The sequence below is a fragment of the Pantherophis guttatus genome, chromosome 2 (genome assembly GCF_059756535.1).
Source record: "Pantherophis guttatus breed Tessera chromosome 2, ASM5975653v1, whole genome shotgun sequence".
Lineage (NCBI taxonomy): Eukaryota > Metazoa > Chordata > Lepidosauria > Squamata > Colubridae > Pantherophis > Pantherophis guttatus.
The window spans coordinates 252624011-252643526 of NC_142064.1; the positions used below are offsets into that span (position 1 = coordinate 252624011).

General features: G+C 42.5%; 1 protein-coding gene across 3 annotated transcripts; it reads right to left on the bottom strand.

Annotated features, from left to right (window-relative positions):
• Positions 1-9226: 9226 nt before the first annotated feature.
• On the bottom strand, positions 9227-18976 carry LOC117667996 (cholinesterase). Of its 3 annotated transcripts, none has more exons than XM_034421659.3 (4): positions 18832-18976; positions 13659-15123; positions 12282-12445; positions 9227-10164 (listed from the first exon to the last, which is right to left on the bottom strand). In XM_034421659.3, coding segments are annotated over exons 2-4 (1620 nt in total). In that variant the 5' UTR covers positions 15113-15123; positions 18832-18976; the 3' UTR covers positions 9227-10162. The 3 variants fall into 3 exon arrangements, with proteins under 3 accessions (XP_034277550.1, XP_034277548.1, XP_034277549.1); XM_034421657.3 differs by having other exon boundaries at positions 9227-10167; positions 18832-18975; XM_034421658.3 differs by having other exon boundaries at positions 9227-10167; positions 18836-18973.
• Between the last annotated feature and the right edge of the window lie 540 nt (positions 18977-19516).

Below are 19516 nucleotides of genomic sequence, written 5' to 3' on the forward strand. Positions count from 1 at the left end.
TGTGGTCATCTGAAAAGAATAAAAGCAGGTACAAAAACAACCAGTTGGTTACAGCCGAACAATAAACGAATGAATGAAGTTGTGGTATAATGTGGCAGGTATTCGAAAAAGAAAAGAAAAGGGGCTGAATGCTAGATTCTTGTTGTAGCGGTCTGGAAGGAAAGAGAATAAATAAAGAAAATACTTGAAGAGACGAAAGCAAAATGGAGAGAGAGATTAAGGAAAAGATAAAGATGCTTTTTTAGACAGCAGGGAATTGATAAGGAAAACTGGAGGCATCTAGAAAGCAGTAAACGTGTCTCAAACAGAAAAACCAAACCAAATAAAATGTAGATGAGTTAGAATACAGAACAACAGAGTTGGAAGCAACCTTGGAGGTCTTCTAGTCCAAACTCCTGCTCAAGCAAAAGCCATTACAGATTTATTTATTTATATTTATTGGTTCGATTTATATGCCGCCCTTCTCCGGAGACTCAGGGTGGCTTACAATGCATTAAGCAATAGCCTTCATACTTTTGTATATACCCGCTTAGTAGGGCTTTGCCCCCCCCCCCCCCCCAAGCAGTGTTCTTTTTTATACAAAGTCAGCTTATTGCCCCCACAATCTGGGTCCTCATTTTACCTACCTCCGAAAGGATGGAAGGCTGAGTCAACCTTGAGCCTAGTGAGAATTGAACTTGCAGTAATTGCAGGCAGCTGGCAACTAAGAGCTACTTTAACAGCACTTAGTCCACTGCGCCACCAGGCTCTTGATTAGAATGAGATGCCATTACAGATGCCATTACAGATGGGTCTCCGATCTCTTCTTAAAAACCTCCAGTGTTGGAGCACTTGTGAAGGCAAGCCATTCCACTGATTGATTGTTCTAACTGTCAGAAAATTTATCTTTAATTCTAGATTGAACCTCTCTTTCTTAAGCTTTCATCCATTACTTCTTGTCCTGCCTTCAAGTGCTTTGGAAAATAAGTTGACCCCTTCCTCTCTTAGACAGTTCATCAAATATCATCCCGGATGACCCCCTTCCCTGCAAACTATAGGTAGTCCTTGATTTATGACAATTAAGCCCAAAATTTCTCGCTAAGTGAGACAGTTGTTAAGTTGAGTTTTTATTCCATTTTACAACCTTTCTTGTCATATTTTCAGTTGTTAAGTGAATCACTATAGTTGTTAAGTTTATAACATGATTGTCAGTGGTGGGTTCCTCCCGGTTCGGCCCGGTTCCACTGAGCCGGTAGCGGTGATGATATGACATCACCGAGCCAGTTCTGCCCCCCCGCCCCCCACCCCCGCAGTTATTCTTACCTTTTATTTGGCCCCACCCCCAATCTATTGCTGCCTCCTGAGTCCCAGCTGATGGCTAGAGGGGAAAAACCTGTTTAAACTCTTGCCGCAGGGGCTTCAAAGGGCCGCCCTACAAATGAGCAGACCGGTGCCTGCAAAAATACATGAGTAGACTGGTGCCTGCAAAAATAAATGAGTAGACCAGTGCCTGCAAAAATACATGAGTAGATCAGTGCCTGCCAAAATAAATGGGTAGACCAGTGCCTGCAAAAATACATGAGTAGATCAGTGCCTGCCAAAATAAATGGGTAGACCAGTGCCTGCAAAAATACATGAGTAGATCAGTGCCTGCAAAAATAAATGGGTAGATCAGTACAGCTCTGCAAGCAGTTAAAAGCCTGGTAGACCAGTAACTCTGCTAAATCCTAAATAATTGTCACATGACCATCAAGCCATGCCCACAAAATAAGCCACGCCCACAGAACCGATAGTAATAAATGTTAGAACAACTGATGGTTGTTAAGTGAATCTGGCTTCCCCATTGACTTTTCTTGTCAGAAGGTCACAAAAGGTGATCACAGGACCCTGGGACATTGCAACCATCATAAATACAGGTCAGTTGCCAAGAGTCCGAATTTTGATCACTTAACCATGGGGATGCAGAAATGGCTGTAAATGTGACAAACGGTTGTAAGTCATTTTTTTAGTGCCATTGTAACTTAGAGTTGTCACTAAACAAATGGTTGTAAGTCAAGGACTACGGTTAGTTGGAGACTTGGGAGTAGGCTTATGTAAAAGGAATTGAACAGGAGTTGAAATGGATTCTTCTAGACCAGGGCTGTCAAACTCGCGGACCTCAGGCCGGATGTGTCACGTGCTGGCCACGCCCACCCCCGTTTTAGCAAAGGGGGGGGGAAGTAGTGATACATCATGTGACAGCAATGTGACGACGCAAGTTTAACATTCTAGGGAATCCCATTTAGAGTCAGTTCCTTAAACTCAGAACCAGCCACTGTGTTAAAGCCGGAGCTACACAAACAACAACTGCAGAGGAGACCACCTTCTACTATGTACATACCAAGGGCATTGACCACTTGAATTCTGCTTACTCTTGAAGTGAAAACAGCATTTCAGTTAAGAGCACCTGCCAGAGAGACAAGATAGATGGGAAAGTGAATAAAACAAATGCCAGAGATGGCTAGTAATATTCCTGGCTATGAATAACAGCAATGGAATTTTCAAGAATAAATTAAAAACTATTGCTTAAGTGGAACCCTTGGCAGTTTAGATACTTACCGCTAATAATAATATTTCCTAGTACGTGATTGTCCCATCATGAATATTTGTTTCTAAAGAGCAGCGGCAAGGCACCTGCACAATTATTTCCTTCTTCTTTTTTCCTTCTTGTAATTGGAGTGCCATAATTTTTTTTGGAAAGGGTAGGCTTATACTTATAAACATAAGCTATGAAGCAACAAGGAAACCATAATATCAAACCAGTATCGAGAGTAAAAATAATGCAGTGTATAATGTCAAAGTAAAAACAGTAGACAGTAAGACTGTGGCAAGATCTAAAGTCATTATAGATCCCTTCAATTGCCTGCAAGAACTAAAAGGTCTTCAGGTCAACCAAGATGATTCGAAAGCAAGAGTGTCCAAACTCTTTAAGTTTGGACACTTTTAAGACTTGTGGACTTCAACTCCCAGAATTCCCCAGCCAAAATTCTGGGAGTTGAAGTCCACAAGTCTTAAAAGTTGCCAAGATTGGACATCCCTGTTCTAAAAGTATCATAGTAGAATTGGTCTCTGTCCATTTTCCTCATTACTGGGACATCTGGAGAGAAGCCTTGAATAACGAATTTAGAGATGTTCTGGATGGTATCCACCAACCACTTTTTCTTCCTTAGTTGCTGACAAAAATATGGGGCAAACTTTATGAAGGCAGGAGGATAAGTATGGTGATTGCATCTTGACTTGTGAAGAGGGTTCATTTGTCTTGACCTGGTTTTCATCAACAGACTGGAATAAGCTCGTAACCAGAGCATTTTTGGGTTGAGGAGAGAGAGAACTGGGTAGCAAAGGAAGTTGTTTACCTAGTCAGTGAATTCCCAGCTAATCTGCCTTCCCTGCCTGTGATTCGACCTGTTGAAATTCTTTCCAGAATAACAAATCTCATATGACGCACAAGAGTTCCTCTGATGCCAAGCCCAATCCAATTATGATAACAATGCATGAATAGTTATCAGCAGCACTGTTTCCTCACCTGTTCCACCCCACCCTCCAAACATTTTCCTTTGCTTTCTCCAAAACACCCTAAAACTCCCAGCTGGCATACAAACCTGAAAATAAGACAGCAGCAAATTCATCTCATTCCATCTCTTCCTAAGGCAACATTCTTGGAGTAACCCCCATCCTCCTTTGTGCTGCACCCTGTGGCAGCACCCTATAAACAATTCAATATCCAACTTCAAGAAGAAGACAAAGGCCATTCGGCATTGTCTTACCTGCCCAGCTCTGTCCCTGCAGGGCCTGCCTTGTTTTTTTGATACAATCCTGAGAAGAACTGAGAGGAGTTTGCTCCCCGTTGTTGTTCCTCCTTCTGCCCTTTGGTACTGTTTGCTGCCTGCCTCTTACCTGAAATGGCCCCTAATAAGCCTCCCACCTCATGAAAACCTGGCTTCCTTTCCCTTTTTGTCTCTCATGCATTCATTCGGAATTTTCCCAAGGGGAGGGAGAAAAGAAAGGAACTGAAGTAATGGCCAGGATTGTACATTCTTGCCTTGAGAAGGGCTGAGCTGAAATTTCTCAGAAGAACTTTCTACACGCAGTCCTTGACTTACAATCATTCATTTAGTGACCATTCAAAATAACACCAATTTTTCACACTCAGAATTGTTGCAACATCCCCATCGTCACTTCATCAAAATTCAGATGCTTGGCAATTGGCATGTATTTATAATGGTTGCGGTGTCCTGGAACGAATCCATGCTGCTGCAGCCATCTTTTCGTTTCTCAGCTTGCCACACACTATGAGGGGAAGGGGTGGGGGAGGGATAAACGTGGAATGTGAGACCAGAAAATGACAACAGATCATCCCATGGGAACCAAGGTCATCCCAAAAGGTGCTAGCCAGCGACGTGAAGGAATTAGCAGAGAGACGCCAGAACGCCTAATTTAGGGGTATCAAACTCAAGGTCCGGGGGACAGATCCGGCTCATGGGGTACTTAGATCTGGCCCATGGGGCCTGTTGTAGCGCGGGAATAACAAGAGGCACAAGCAGGCTAGTGACAACAACTCTTTAATTCAGGGTGAGACTTCAGCAAAGAACCACAGGCAACAGCCCTCCTTATATACAGTACTGAAACACCCGTTAACCAATCACAAAGCATTGTTGCATTTGAATTTCCCGCACAAAATAGATACATACATAACACCCCTCCATTCCCAGAAGGCACTTATCCTATCTATTTACATATTTACATACAAAATCACGCAGGTGACCAGGGCGTGACTTTACTCTGGTTGACCTGTGCAGTTCAGTTGCTGGAGAGGCGTCGAGCCGGTCAGAGGGACCTCCCGTCTCTCCTGGCTCCGCCAATGGAACCTCCTGGATTTCTCCAGAGGCGTGGCCATCCCCGGCTGGGAGTGTCGACTTGCTGGGGCGGCGCTGGAGCTCAGGCTTGCCCAATAAGTATTTCGGTTTACTCGGCCTTGAGATAGCTGTTTCGGGGAAACTTTTGAAGTTAGATTTTACAGTGTTGGAGTTTTCACAGGCTTCACAATGCAAATGTTTACGCAATTGATCTATGTGCCTTCTCCAAATTTTACCATGCCCTACGTCCACTATGTATGATTTTGGACCGGTGATCCCTACAATAACTCCCTTGATCCACAGTGGGCCATTGGCATAATTCCTAGCGAATACCGGGGTTCCGATTTGGAATTGTCTTAATCCTCCCTCTTCCCTCTTGTAATTGTCTGTGGAGTAGTCTGGGTGTAAGCGATCGAGAATGCACCTGAGTTTACGGCCCATTAAAAGCTCGGTTGGGCTGTACCCTGTGGAAGTGCACGGGGTTGCGTGTTGTATTGCTAAGAATTGATCAATCCTAGCTTGCCAGTCTCCCGCATTGAGCCGGGACAGTGCTTCCTTGGCCGTTCGTACAAATCTCTCTACAAGGCCATTCGAAGCCGGATGAAAAGGAGCAGATAATGCGTGTTGTATGCCTAACTCGGCCAGATAGCCTTCGAATTGGGTTGCTGTGAATTGGGGCCCATTATCCGAGACCAGGGTGTCTGGCAATCCATGAGTTGCGAAAAGTTTTTTGAGGACTTTAATTACGGCCTCAGAAGTGATCGAGGGCATCAAAGCAATTTCTAGCCACTTTGAAAAAGCATCTACAATTATAAGAAAATTCTGGCCATGGAAGGGGCCTGCAAAATCGATATGGATCCTCCCCCATGGTCCCTTTGGCTTTTCCCACTCTCTAACGGGAGCTACAGGGGGATCCAGGGGGGACTCTTGGCAGGGCCTGCATTTCCCCACCCACTCAGTGACGTCTTGGTCGAGATGTGGCCACCACACATAGCTCCGAGCTAGACTTTTCATTCTAACGATACCGGGGTGCCCTTCGTGTAGCAACTCAAGCACCCTATGCCTTAAACAAGAGGGAATAACCACCCTGTTGCCCCACAGCAAACAGCCCCCCAACATTGACAGTTCATTCTTTTTGTTGAAAAACAATTGAAAATCCCCACTGTCCACCTTAGTAGGCCAACCCCGCATTACCCAGCCCATCACAGTGCGTAAAACAGAGTCCTTGGCAGAAACCCTTGCCACTTCGCCAGAAGAAAGGGGCCCCAGGGACACAACATCAATCAGTAAGACAGGGGCTTCCGGAGTCGGGTTCTCCAATAGGTCGGGCAAGGGGCATCGGCTGAGGGCGTCAGCATGGCCCAGAGTTCAGCCCGGTCGGTGGAGTAGTCTGTACGAGTAAGCAGCTAAGAAAATAGACCATCTCTCTGTAGGTATTTCCTCATTTTTCCACTGTGCAAATACAATTCTTGCTGCTGTCAAGACATATAATATTAAGTATAAGTTCCCTTTATCATACTTTTAGGTATTATTCCTAGCAAAATATTTCTGACTTAAAATCTATGTGCTGTTTTAACATTTTCTCTAACCATGTATGTACTTTTGTCCAATATTTCTTTGCTTTTACACATGTCCACCACACAGGATGATACATCCCCAGTGTCTGGTTACATTTCCAACATCTGGCAGACATGCTTTTAAACATCTTTGTTAATCTTGCCTGTGGTAAATGCCACCTATAAAACATTTTATATAAATTTTCCTTAAAATGCAGTTGCCATTGTCAGTTTACAATTTTTCCCCCAAAGTTTTTGCCATTTGTCTAAATCTATAGTATATCCAAAGTTTTTTGCCTATACTATCACTGTCTTTTACCTGCTCATCTTCCATTTTTAAGCTTAACAAGAAATTGTATAGTTTCTTTATCAACTTTTCATCTACTCCTAACATTATTTGGTCAAATGTCATAGGCTCTTTATAGAAACCATAGTCCTTAATATCTTTCTCATATCTCAATTTCATTTGCATATGCAGCCAAGGTGTGATAAGTCCACACCTTGATTGCACAACTCTTGTTTGGTTTTAAATTCCCCTTCCACATTTAAAATATCTTTATATGTTACATTTTTTTCCAGATTTACTACATTTGGATGTATAAAAGCTTCCATTGTTGAGAGCCAGACTGGAATTTTAATGTAAATTTTTTGCTTTCACCTTTTCCCATACTGAAAGTAGAGCATTTCTTACATTGTGTCTTTGAAAATGTCTATGAGTTTTGTTTTTATTATACCATAAAAAAGCATGGCATCCTAATTGGAGATCATGGCCTTCTAGAAGTAGTAATCTGTTATGTGTAAGAGTTATCCATTCCCTCACCCATGTTAATACAACTGCATGGTGGTAGAGCTCCCAATCTGGTAGTCCAAAGAGCCCATCATCCAGTATGGTTAGCTGACTTCCTCAGTTTTGATTTTTCAAATCTGGCGACAGCCAATGACGATCTTGGAGGCAACTGGAGCTGATATAAAGTGATTGTTTGGTGTGAGTGACGGAAACATTTGAGTGCTGTGGCATTTTGTCAATTGTTTTAATTGTTTGCTGTTTAATTGTGCACGTGCCCAGGATAAAAGAACTAGGTGGACCGATGACTTAATCCTTGGTAAGAGTAATGCTTTTGAATATTGCATAAACCTGTATATCACCCTTCAGCACCTCATGTTTTATGGCCGATAGTTGCTCAGATATCAAGCTAACAGTCTATTTTGTGAGCGGACTTTGTTTTGCCGTAAAGTCTGTTGAGTTTTCCCATGGCTTTTATCTTTAAATTTGTTTTCAATTCACCTGAGACTAGTCGAAGGATTAAATAGTTGCAATGGTGACACACAATAGTAACAGTAACAGAGTTGGAAGGTACCTTGGAGGTCATCTAGTCCAACCCCCTGCTCACACAGGAGACCTATACTGGGATTCAAACCTCTGAACTGCCAACCTTTCTGATCGACAAGCTCAGCGTCTTAGCCACTGAGCCACCTAGCAAGTCCATAAAAGAATTTCAACTCTCATTTAGTTCTTCCCAGGCTGATAAGGAGAGCTCTGACTACTGTTCTTTTTCTAACTCTGAAGTTCTAATTCTAGTGCATCACATTCTCTGGAAATAATAGTTTGTTTCGTTTACAGATCATTTTTGTGCAAAGCGTTATATCTTTGGTTGTTTAGCTGACTTGCCCTTTCTTCCCAATGTCAATGAAATCGTATCCACTAAGTACCAATATAGTCAGACTTTCCTTGTTTATTTTGGACTTTTTCCTTTTCTGGTGTACTTCCCCAAAAAATTCAGCTATAACTATTTACTATATTTGTTTGGGACCTCTTCTTGATAAATAAAATTGATGTTCAGAGATGCAGATTGCTTAGTAAGTTTTTAGCCTTACAATTATTTTCTGGTAATGTAGAAAAATTGGATGGGTGCCGAAACTGGTACATTAGTACCCATATGTGTCATGGCAGACTATAGTTCAATTTTTTTTTTTAATTTGATTTATATGCCGCCTTTCTACGGGGACTCAGGGCGTCTTACAATGCATTAAGCAATAGCCTTCATACTTTTGTATATTTATACAAAGTCAGCTTATTGCCCCCACAAACTGGGTCCTCAATTTACCTACCTTAGAAAGGATGGAAGGCTGAGTCAACCTTGAGCCTGGTGAGATTTGAACTTACAGTAATTGCAGACAGCTGGTGTTAATCACAATGCTTTTAGTCTGCTGAGCTAATTTTCCAGTAATTTCGGTCAAATTAAGATTCCTTCAGAGAGAAAAGATAGGAAATAACTTGACTTTCGTTGCATAGAAGGCAAGGATTTGATTCCCAATAAATGACCAAGGACCTTTAATTTATATAGAGATACATGAGTAGTTAAGATGTGATAGTTAATATAATTTGTAAACGTCACAGAATCCGTGGTAAGATAATAGGCAAAACTGTGCAGGTTGATAACAGAACAGCCCCTATTAATCAATGAGAGAGAATCCCAAAAGTGCTTTTTTCAAACGGCAACTGGACTTTCTGGTTTTTCTTTGATGATGTTTCGCTTCTCATCCAAGAAGCTCTGTTGAAGAAGCTTCTTGGATGAGAAGCAAAACATCATCAAAGAAACACCAGAAAGTCCAGTTGCCATTTGAAAAAAGCACTTTTGGGACAACCATGACCTCAATGACTGAGAATCTCCATAGACATTGAGAGAGATATTATAGTAATGTGATGTGTTGCTATTATAATTAACAGACTACTAATAAATCTTTTTATTTCTATATAGTTTTTAAAAGGTTTCACAGAAAAATAATGATATAGAGTTTACTTTTCATTTTAGTATGCACTTTATTTGATGATAATGGTTTAAAGAATCATATGTGGAAAGAGGCTAAAAGGAAAATCTGTTCCAAGAAAGGGTGGAAAAAAAACCCAAATATGATTGGAAAAAAGATCACTATTAGTAAGTTTGATGACAGCTCATGAATATGATGTTATCATTGGAGGCTTTGTTGATGGTGGTGGTGGTGGTAACAGCAATGATAATGATGATGATGATGACGATGATATGAACAGCATTAAGATGTAATAGAGATGATGGAAAAAGTGGGATTCCTCAACTGACCTCAAGTAGAATATGGGTGCAATGGCATTCATGCTAACGGCCCACAGTTTTAGAGCTATTAAGTGTTTTGTAGTAGATGTGAAGCTGTCCCAAATGCACAATCCAACCATACTTATAGATGTATTCACACTCACCACCTCCCATTTTTAATTGGCCTATTTCTAAGGAAACTGTATCTATATATTTAGCACAGGCTTCCTTCCAGGAAATGGGAACTCTGTTTAACTAGGATTTCCCTTCATACAAAGAAAGAATATATGGGTTATTCCTTAAGATGCCCAAAGCCCAATGAATATATCTCTAAAATCAGGTGAATGTATTTGCACCCAAGACTAAATATACCTAGTCTCTTGCCTTTCTATTATACCACCTAAAGGGACAGATTCAGAAGTGGAGTTGGCATAGGCTGAGACACACATGCCACCATTACACTGGGTTCATTCAGTGATTTTTGTTGAACTAAAGCTCAGCCAGTCACTCCCAACCTCTTCATAGGACTATAGTTCTTCCCATATACTCTAACACCTAAACAATGCTCATATCTTGATTCAACTTGTATTCTTGGTTTTATATGTCATATTCTATATTCCTGGTTCAACTTCCCAATTCACGAGTCCGGGTCTTCTGGAGATTTCTCTGCTAATAGAAAAAAGCAAGAGAAAAGGGTAAGAAACTAACTTAAAAAGAAAACATCAGAGGACCAAATAATACTTCATATAACAAACTAGCTTAGTTCACTGACCAAATTGTGGCTTTAATTGAAATACACAGCTAACAGAGCCTTGGTGGCGCAGCAGACTAAAGTGCTGTTAACTAGCACCAGCTGCCTGCAATTACTGCACGTTCAAATCTCACCAGGCTCAAGGTTGACTCAGCCTTCCATCCTTTCGAGGTAGGTAAAATGAGGACCCGGGTTGTGGGGGCAATAAGCTGACTTTGTATAAAAAAAGAACACCGCTTAGGGGGGGCCGAAAGCCCTACTAAGCAGGTATATACAAAAGTATGAAGGCTATTGCTTAACGCATTGTAAGCCGCCCTGAGTCTCCAGAGAAGGGCGGCATATAAATCGAACCAATAAATAAATAAATAAATAAATAAATAAATAAACAGGATTGGTTAACCTTTATATCAGAGGTGGGTTTCAGCAGGTTCTGACCAGTTCTGGAGAACCAGTAGTGGAAATTTTGAGTAGTTCAGAGAACCGGTAGTAAAAAGTCTGACTGGCCCCGCCCCCATCTATTCTCTGCCTCCCGAGTCCCAGCTGATTGGGAGGAAATGGGGATTTTGCAGTATCCTTCCCCTGGAGTGGGGAGGGAATGGAGATTTTATAGTATCCTTCCCCTGCCACGCCCACCAAGCCATGCCACACCCACCATGCCACACCCACAGAACCGGTAGTAAAAAAAATTGAAACCCACCACTGCTTTATATTATTGTCAGCTGCTCCCAGGTGCTTTTTGACTCATAGCATTGTCTCTTATATGAAGTAAAAAGGTAAAAAAAAAATATGGATAAGGTAAGTAGCCATCCATGTACCAGGTTTAGTGCTCATCCATATTCATGAAGCAAGAAGAGAGAAAATAAGATACATTGCTATTTTACTTCCTAACGATTGCTTCCTAATGATTACTACTTGCAATCATTCCTTTAGAGACTACTCAAAGTTACAACAGCACTTTAAAAAAAAATAGCAGGTTCTCACACTTACTACCATTGCACCAGCCCCACAATCGTGAGATCACTTGGCAACTGGCACGTATTTATGACAGTTGTAGCATCCCTAGGTCACATGATCAACATCTGCAACCATCCAGGGGTGGGTTCTAAAATTTTTTACTACCATTTCCGTGGGCGTGGCTTATTTTGTGGGTGTGGCTTGATGGTCATGTGACAATTCTTTAGGATTTAGCAGAGGTACTGGTCTACCAGGCTTTTAACTGCTTGCAGAGTTGTACTGTCTATCCATTTATTTTTGCAGGCACCGGTCTACTCATTTGTTTTTGGAGGCACCGGTCTACCACCACACTGCCTTTTAACACTGATCAGCTGTAGGGCGGCCCTTTGAAGTCCGGCACAAGAGTTTAAACAGCTTTTTTCCTTCTAGCAGACCAGCTAGGACTCAGGAGGCAGCAATAGATTGGAGGTGGAGCCAAATAATAGGTAAGAATAATGTGGGGGGGGGCAGAACCAGTTCAGTGATGTCATATCATCACCACTACCGGCTTGGGGGAACCGGACTGAACCGGGAAGAACCGACCACTGCAACCGTCCCAGCTGGCTTCTGACAAGCGAAGTCAATGAAGGAAGCTGGATTCACTTAAAAACCACACAAGTCACTTAAGAACTGCAGTGATTCTCTTAACAACTGTGGCAAAAAGGCAATAAAACCGGAAACAATTCAATTAACAACCACCTTGCTTAGATCCCAAAATTCTGATCCAATTGTGGTCGTAAGTCATGGACCGTCTTTATCCTCCTACTTCACTTCTTTAGGAGCTCAAGAGCATATCTCTTCATTTCATCCTCATTAACAATGATCTTGTGAAATAGGTGGAACTGGGCTCTCCGTGAGCATGTGGGACTTGGACATGGTCTTCCCTGGCCTCAGATAGACACTTATCCGGCAGTTTATCTTGCCCATAATATACTATTCTAGCCATTTTTCCTACAGTATCCTCACAAACTCAGATGTTCCTCCTCCTGCTCATTGCCATGCTGCTCTACAGTGAGAGGATTTATTCCCCCAAACTCACACGATGGTATGTCGTTCACAGGAAGCGTAGCCAGGAAGTCGCAGAGTGGGGCAGGTGACAGGCGTTTGATCTGAGGTGCTCCTGTGCTGATGTGAAAGAAATTCTGCTCTGTGGCGTCGTACAGTGGCCATTGTACCTCATCTGGCTTTGATCCTGTTGGAGTTCTACAAAGGCAATTGAGAAATTATGGTAGGAGTAGAAAGAATCTCTTGCCTGTTTACAAGAATTACTGGCATTGGAGTCCATTGATATCAAATAATTATTTCCAAATCTTAAGGCCTTCCTTCCTTCCTTCCTTCCTTCCTTCCTTCCTTCCTTCCTCCCTCCCTCCCTCCCTCCCTTCCTCCCTCCCTCTCTTTCTTTCTTTTTTTCTTTCTTTCTTTCTCAGTACAAGATGGTGCTCACAAAATGGGTACTTTTATTCCAAAGAATCATCAAATATGAGCATCATAGTTGCCTTGTTCTCCACAACATGTACTCTCAGTTTTCCTTATCATTCCTCCAAACATTAGTATAAGGAATTGCTACCTTTGCCCATGACAGGCCATTAGAAAAGAAACAGGCCAAGGTCTGAGGACAATTCCCAACCGAGATGGTTATATAATATAATGCTCACTGCTTGATTAGGAAATGGACCTGATGATCAAGCAGTGAGCATTGTGTCCCATTGCTGAAGTCCCATGTTCTTCTGGCTGGTTACTCAGAACCACAGCAAAGTTGCTACCATATAATTGATGCAATAGTTATGGGAAATAAATAGTTACAAGACTCAGCTGCTGGGTGCTGTTTGGAATACTACGGGGGTGGGGTAGGTGTGGGATTAATGGCACTCCATATCAGCAACAGACAACTACTGAGAAAACCTTTCCCTAATCATATGTTGGGGGCAATATGCTGACACTGTAAACCGCTTAGAGAGGGCTATAAAGCACTGTGAAGCGGTATATAAGTCTAAGTGCTATTGCTATTCCTACTGAATTATTCTCTGCAATTGCACAGTTCATGCTATCTGGAAAATAGGAAATTGGCGAGAGATGAACCCCCAGGTTCGTTCAGGTTAATCAATTCCATGACTGCCCCAAACCAGGAGTCTCATTCTCGAAAAGGACAAGCAAAGATTGTGTTTTATGGGCTGGAGAGGTCAGTTCAGGGGTAAAATGCTACTGGTTTGGACAGGTTCAGCCAAACCGGTAGCGGCGGTAGCGCGAGGCTCTGCCCACCCACCTGGACGTTGTTACTTCCTGGTTTAACCAGGAAGTAACCTGTTTTTGACTCGCTGCATATGCACAGAAGCTTTGTGCATGCACAGAGGGTCCAAGCGCGCACGTGATCCGGTAGGGAAGGTAAGTTGATTTCACCCCTGGGTCAGTTCCTTACCCGCCTCTGGCAAACTGTGCCCAGTATCTCATCATCTGACGGCTCAATGCTTCCTCAGCCTCCGTGATGGATCGGTTTGTTGCTGACGCCATGGTTCCAAAGACATAAGGTATTTCTGCTCCATGGGGCGTCCCTACCCACTCAGGCCATCCAGAGCCAGAAGGGTGGTGACTGAAGGAGTAAACATGCACCGGCTTCCTAGCTTTCCTGATCTTCGCAGCAAGTTCAATCAAGGGACACACCATGAAATAATCTCGCATATACTGAGAAAACGCCAAACGGTATTGCTCATGATTAGCTTCACTGAATTTCTGGGCGACGGTGCGCGCAACTTCTTTTGTGGTCCCTCTTCGCAGAGTTATTGTCACACCTTGGAGAAGCTGCTCCCATGTTAACATTCCTCCGTTTGTTTTTGTGCTCGGATACATAAGCAATACAAAAGCAGAGCCTTCATCATCAGTGACCCCAGTAAGAATTGGCTTTCCCTGAAGAATTGCTGTGTCCAGCAGATTTGGGACTTTGCCTGGGAGGAAATGGCCATCTGTGGTCAACGAGTTGATCAGGATCAGATGAGTAAAGTTCTCATGTGTAAAGTCTATCTCCTGTAGGCAGCTCACCACAGCTCTGTCGTTATCTTTTGCGCACCCCACTTGTTTGCTGAGCATTATCGCATCTGTGCGGGCCTCTTGGGGGCTCTTCCAGGGCCAAATGGCATTGGGAACGCCACTCTGAAGCACCGCACGGGCAAAAAGGGGCTGGCTCAGAGGGGAAAGGAGATGGCAAGTCACCAAAACTGCTCCTGCACTTTGCCCAACCAGAGTCAACTGAGCTGGATCGCCTCCAAAAAGAGCTATGTTCTCCTTCAGCCACTTTAGGGCCAAATGCTGGTCCCACAAGCCCACGTTTCCTGGGGCGTAGGGCGGCAAGTACAAAAAGCCTAGACCACCCAAGCGATAATTCATGGAAACCACTATGACCTTCTCTGTAGCAGACAACATGGCTCCGTTATAGATATCTAGTGAACCTGTGCCAGTGATGAAGCCCATGCCTGGGATCCATACAAGGACAGGCACTGGTCTTGAGGGTCGAGGATGGGGTGCCCAGATGTTAAGAAAGAGACAGTCCTCTGAAAGAGGTGTGTTGGCGACCCATATGTCTTTATCAGGAAGGCCAGAAATATTGGTCTGGGGACAAGAGTTGCCAAAACTGGTGGCCTCCAATACTTCACTCCATGGCTGACGTGGGACGGGCTTTTGAAAACGGAGTTTATTCACTGGAGGCTCCGCGTAGGGGATTCCCAGATAGGCAGTCACGGAACCAGATCTAGTCAAGACTATTTTGCCTTTAATAGGGCCACTGCTGGTCACTACTGGAGTGTCATTGTTGGAAGCACATTTGCAAACCAATGAGAGGAAGAAGAAAAAGCTCAAACGTGACCAGAGAAAACAAAGCATAGTAGCTATATCTGAAAGAATCAGAAACACAAAATGGTTGACTGGATATAATTCCTCCTTGTGTAAGGCAACCTAATTTGAGTATATGAATGCATAAAATCCATTTAAATATATATTTTGTAAAGCTTAAATTGGTTTTGACGCAGCTCGCTCAACCCAAGCCAGGCTGAGCAGCTGTGAGTTTTTGGACCTGCTGGTTCAAGATACCTTCTATCTTTGGTTCTAGATGGGTGGTTTTGACTCAGAAAGACCAAGTACACAATCTGGGGGCCATGTTGGGCAGATAAGAGCAGATGGTAGCCATTGCTAGAAGGGCCTTTGCGCCACTTGGGGCTGTGTGTCAAGTATACCCATTCCTGGATCAACTCACAGTCACTCATACCCTTGTGATTTCCAGATTGGACTACTCTAACATGTTTTAATATGGGGCTGCTCTTGCTGCAGGCAATTATTGGTGCCAATTACTTAAGACTGGGTTACTTATGAGACGATCTCTCCCCAGTGGTTTCCCTGGCCTATCTGATCTAGCAGGAAACGCATGATTGGACTACTGTTAACTAGGGTTAGGACAAGGCATGCAGGAGGAAGTAAAACCACAGGCTTGCAAATATTGCCAAACTATTACTAAAGTAGAACATAAGAATTTCCGGAATGACAGTTATATTATGAAAATTTGTGGTTAACCTATGCACACCTTCAGCTATATGTGTGTACAAAGAGAGATGGGTGGCAAACAAATTTAATTGATTAATAAATAAAATAAAAAATAAGTGCTATAGGAGTCTTAGCCATAAAACAGAAAGGTGACATCTTGGTTGTGGCTTTTGTGGTTTGGGGGTATAAAAGACTTGGCTGTAAACAATGAGGTTACATGGGTTTTTAAGGAAACCTCCCCATGTTAACAGCCGTGGTGGTGCAGTGGTTAGAATGCAATATTTCAGCCTAACTTTGCCAACAAGCAAGAGTTCGAACCTGACCGTCTCGAGTTTGACTCAGCCTTCCATCCTTTTCTGTGATCAGTAAAATGACCCAGATTGTTAGTGGGGGGGGGGGCAATATGCCAATATTGTAAACCACCCAGAGAGTGCTGTAAAGCACAATGGAGCAGTATATAAGTCTAAGTGCTATTGCTACTGTATGTCCTCCTCCTGCGCAGAATAAAATTGTGTTGTGGGGTGCTTGGTGTTCTCTAAGCTTGGTGGTTTTCTTGCAGATGTTTCATTACCAAAGTTGTGTTGCTTCAATCTCCACCTTGGTGTGTTCAATTAGGCTTCAACTAATTGGTCAAGGACCCAGCCTTGGTCAAGAACCACACTGGCACCCACTCATTTAATACCTTCCCCCAGAGATCAGATGGGCCCCATTGCCTTTTGTGATACCTTGAAAACAATACACTCAAGCTTGGGATCGTGGGCATCTTCTGGTTGTATGGATGGTAGATTAGATGATGCCCACCTGCAAAGTGTTTTTATTTTGGGTTTCCATGGTGTATTTTGTGTTTTTATGTATCTGATTGTAAGCTACCTAGAGTCACATAAAGTGAGATGAGGGGCTATATAAATTGAGAAAATCAATCAATCAATAAAATTCTGAGATATTGTGTGCTTTCAACCAGAGGGAGAGAAAGAGGGAGGAAGAAATTTTTGGCTCAGGTTCAAAAAAACTCAAAGATCAGGAAGAGAGTTGGGGAATGAAGAAAATAAAAGGTTCTTTGACAATGGCAGGGTAAAGATTAGCTTATCAAGGACACAAGAAAGTCAATTTTCCACTTGACATTTTCAACCTGCCAACATTCAATCAAGTCAATTTGTCTCAGTGGCAGATATAAACTCTTGCAAATAAAGCGATGATGATAATGATGGTATCCATTCAATTGTGTCCAACTCTTGGCAAATAAAGAATGGTTACTTAATGATCTGGGTTCTTCCTCTTATTAATTCCTTCTTCCGCCTTTTCTCAATCTATCCTATTCTGTAGCATTTCAAAACCCTGGGCCTGGTGGCTCAGCAGACTGATAGCATTGTGATTAACACCAGCTGTCTGCAATTACTGTAAGTTCGAATCTCACCAGGCTCAAGGTTGACTCAACCTTCCATCCTTTCTAAGGTGGGTAAATTGAGGACCCAGTTTGTGGGGGCAATAAGCTGACTTTGTATAAATATACAAAAGTATGAAGGCTATTGCTTAACGCATTGTAAGCCGCCCTGAGTCCCCGGAGAAAGGCGGCATATAAATCAAATTTTAAAAAAAAACCCATTCCTTGGTTGCGTCAAGGATAAATGTCTGTCTTGATAAAATTATGCTGCCCAGGGTCACCTTGTAGGGGTGATGGGTGGCATAAACATTTAATAAATACAATAAATAAAAGGAGATTCCATTTGTGATTAAGGATCCCCGGACTGTTTCTAACACTTGGTGTCTTGTTATCTTTTACCTCTATAGAAATCTTTCCCATTTTATATCTGATTATGGACAAGTTCAAGACCAGATGAAAACTTCTTTCACAGAACTTGCCTAAGGTTTGTTTTCTCTTCTTTTTATCCCTCCTAATCCATCCTGCTGTGTAAACACAATGTAAGCATTGTGTAAGCATATCTGGAAGATCCAGATATTTCAACGATGCCAGGGGAAATTGGTATAAAGGAGATACATGTAGTCCTTGATTTACAGCCAGTGGTGGGATTCAGCCAGTTCGCACCACTTCGGGAGAACCGGTTGTTAACTTTCTGAGCAGTTTGGCAAACTGATTGTTGGAAGAAATCATTAGGGCAAAGAACCGGTTGTTAAATTACTTGAATCCCACCACTGCTTACAGCCATTTGTTTAGTGATCTTTTGCAGTTACAAGGGCACTGAAAACAGTGGCCTATGACTGTTTTTCACACTTACAACCGTTGCAGCATCTCTATGGTCACATAATCAGAATTCGCCCACTTGGCCACTGGCATGTACTTATGATGGTGGCAGTGTCCCAGGGTCATCTGATCACCTTTTGTGACTGTCTGGCAAACAAAGTCAATAGGGACACCAGATTGACTTAACAGCCAGGTTACTAAGTTAACAACTGTAGTGATCCACTTAACAACTGTGGCAGAAAGGTCAAAAAATGGAACAGAACTCTCTGAGCAACTGCCTTGCTTAGCAATGGAAATTTTGGGCCCCATTGTGGTCATAAGCTGAGGACTACCTGCATTCTGCTGGCTCTTCGTGTACTAATATTGCCCATTAATTTGCACCCATACGCTCAAAGAGATTGTGTGCCTTTCTGTTCTTCACCATCCAAATAAGGAAATGTTCCCGGTAAGTGGTCTTTTTACCAGGTCTTCTTTTTTTTTTTTTAAGAAAAAGGGATAAGTAATTAAGCACTAAAATTAAGCAGTTTTACTCTCTTTCTGTACCACCTCTCTTCAATGCTAGTGAAACCCTAGTGTATAGAAGATAGTGTCTTCTACACGAGGTAGCAAGATTCATTATATAGCGTAACATTTTAGAGATCATCTGGTTCACCCAAAACAAATAGCCAGATGGTTGCCATTGCTGCCTCCCACCTGGCCAGATCCTTGCTATCTGAGGAGATAACCTAATTAATGACAAGGTGGGCCAAACATAAATCTAGAATAACACCTCTTTTCTTTCTCTGCTTTTATTTCCCAACTGCTTTCCTAACTTCAACTCCAACCTGTGAGTAATTAGAACATACTCATTCTTGTCGTATCATACCTGCCTTCTCATCAGCACTAGCTGGGACTGGATATTAGCTGATGGTCTGTCCGTCCAGGAAAATAAGATTGTCCTTGATCTTGCTTCTTGGTGCTCTCCTGCCAGGGTGTGTGTTAGGGAAAGAACCTGCTCCCTTCTCTTCTCTTCTTTATCTTCTGCTTGCTCTCCTCCCCTTCAAGCTGTGTGTGTGTGAGAGAGAGAGACAGAGAGAATGTGTGTGTGTGTGTGGCAAGCCTCTCCCCTAACAAGCCAAGCTACTGATTTCCAAAGTTAGTAAATCACCAAGACCAGATACAAGGTGAAATGCAGCCCAGTACAAAAAGATCAGAACACACAATCTCCACAGATATACTGTACAAATGGATGTATTCTTGGAGCTACTTCAGCTCCAAAGAGGGGGGGACAGGTAGTCCTCGATTTGGTGACCACAATGGAACCCAAAATTTATGTTGCTAAATGAGAAAGTTGTTAAGTGAGCATTGCCCCCCTTCTACAATCTTTCTTAAGAATAGAATAGAATAGAATAGAATAGAATAGAATAGAATAGAATAGAATAGAATAGAATAGAATTCTTTATTGGCCAAGTGTGATTGGACACACAAGGAATTTGTCTTTGGTTTATATGCTCTCAGTGTACATAAGGAGAATAAAATACATTCAACAAGAATGAAAAGATACAACACTT

Excerpts from the sequence above, each read along its gene's own strand:
- LOC117667996 (XM_034421657.3), bottom strand. The coding sequence starts at position 15,112 with ATGCTTTGTTTTCTCTGGTCACGTTTGAGCTTTTTCTTCTTCCTCTCA. Across the intron at positions 12,446-13,658 it reads GCACAGTTTGCCAGAGGCGG|AACTCCAACAGGATCAAAGC; the intron begins GTAAGGAACTGA and ends TTGCCTTTGTAG. Across the intron at positions 10,168-12,281 it reads TGTGAACGACATACCATCGT|CAGAGAAATCTCCAGAAGAC; the intron begins GTGAGTTTGGGG and ends TTTTTCTATTAG.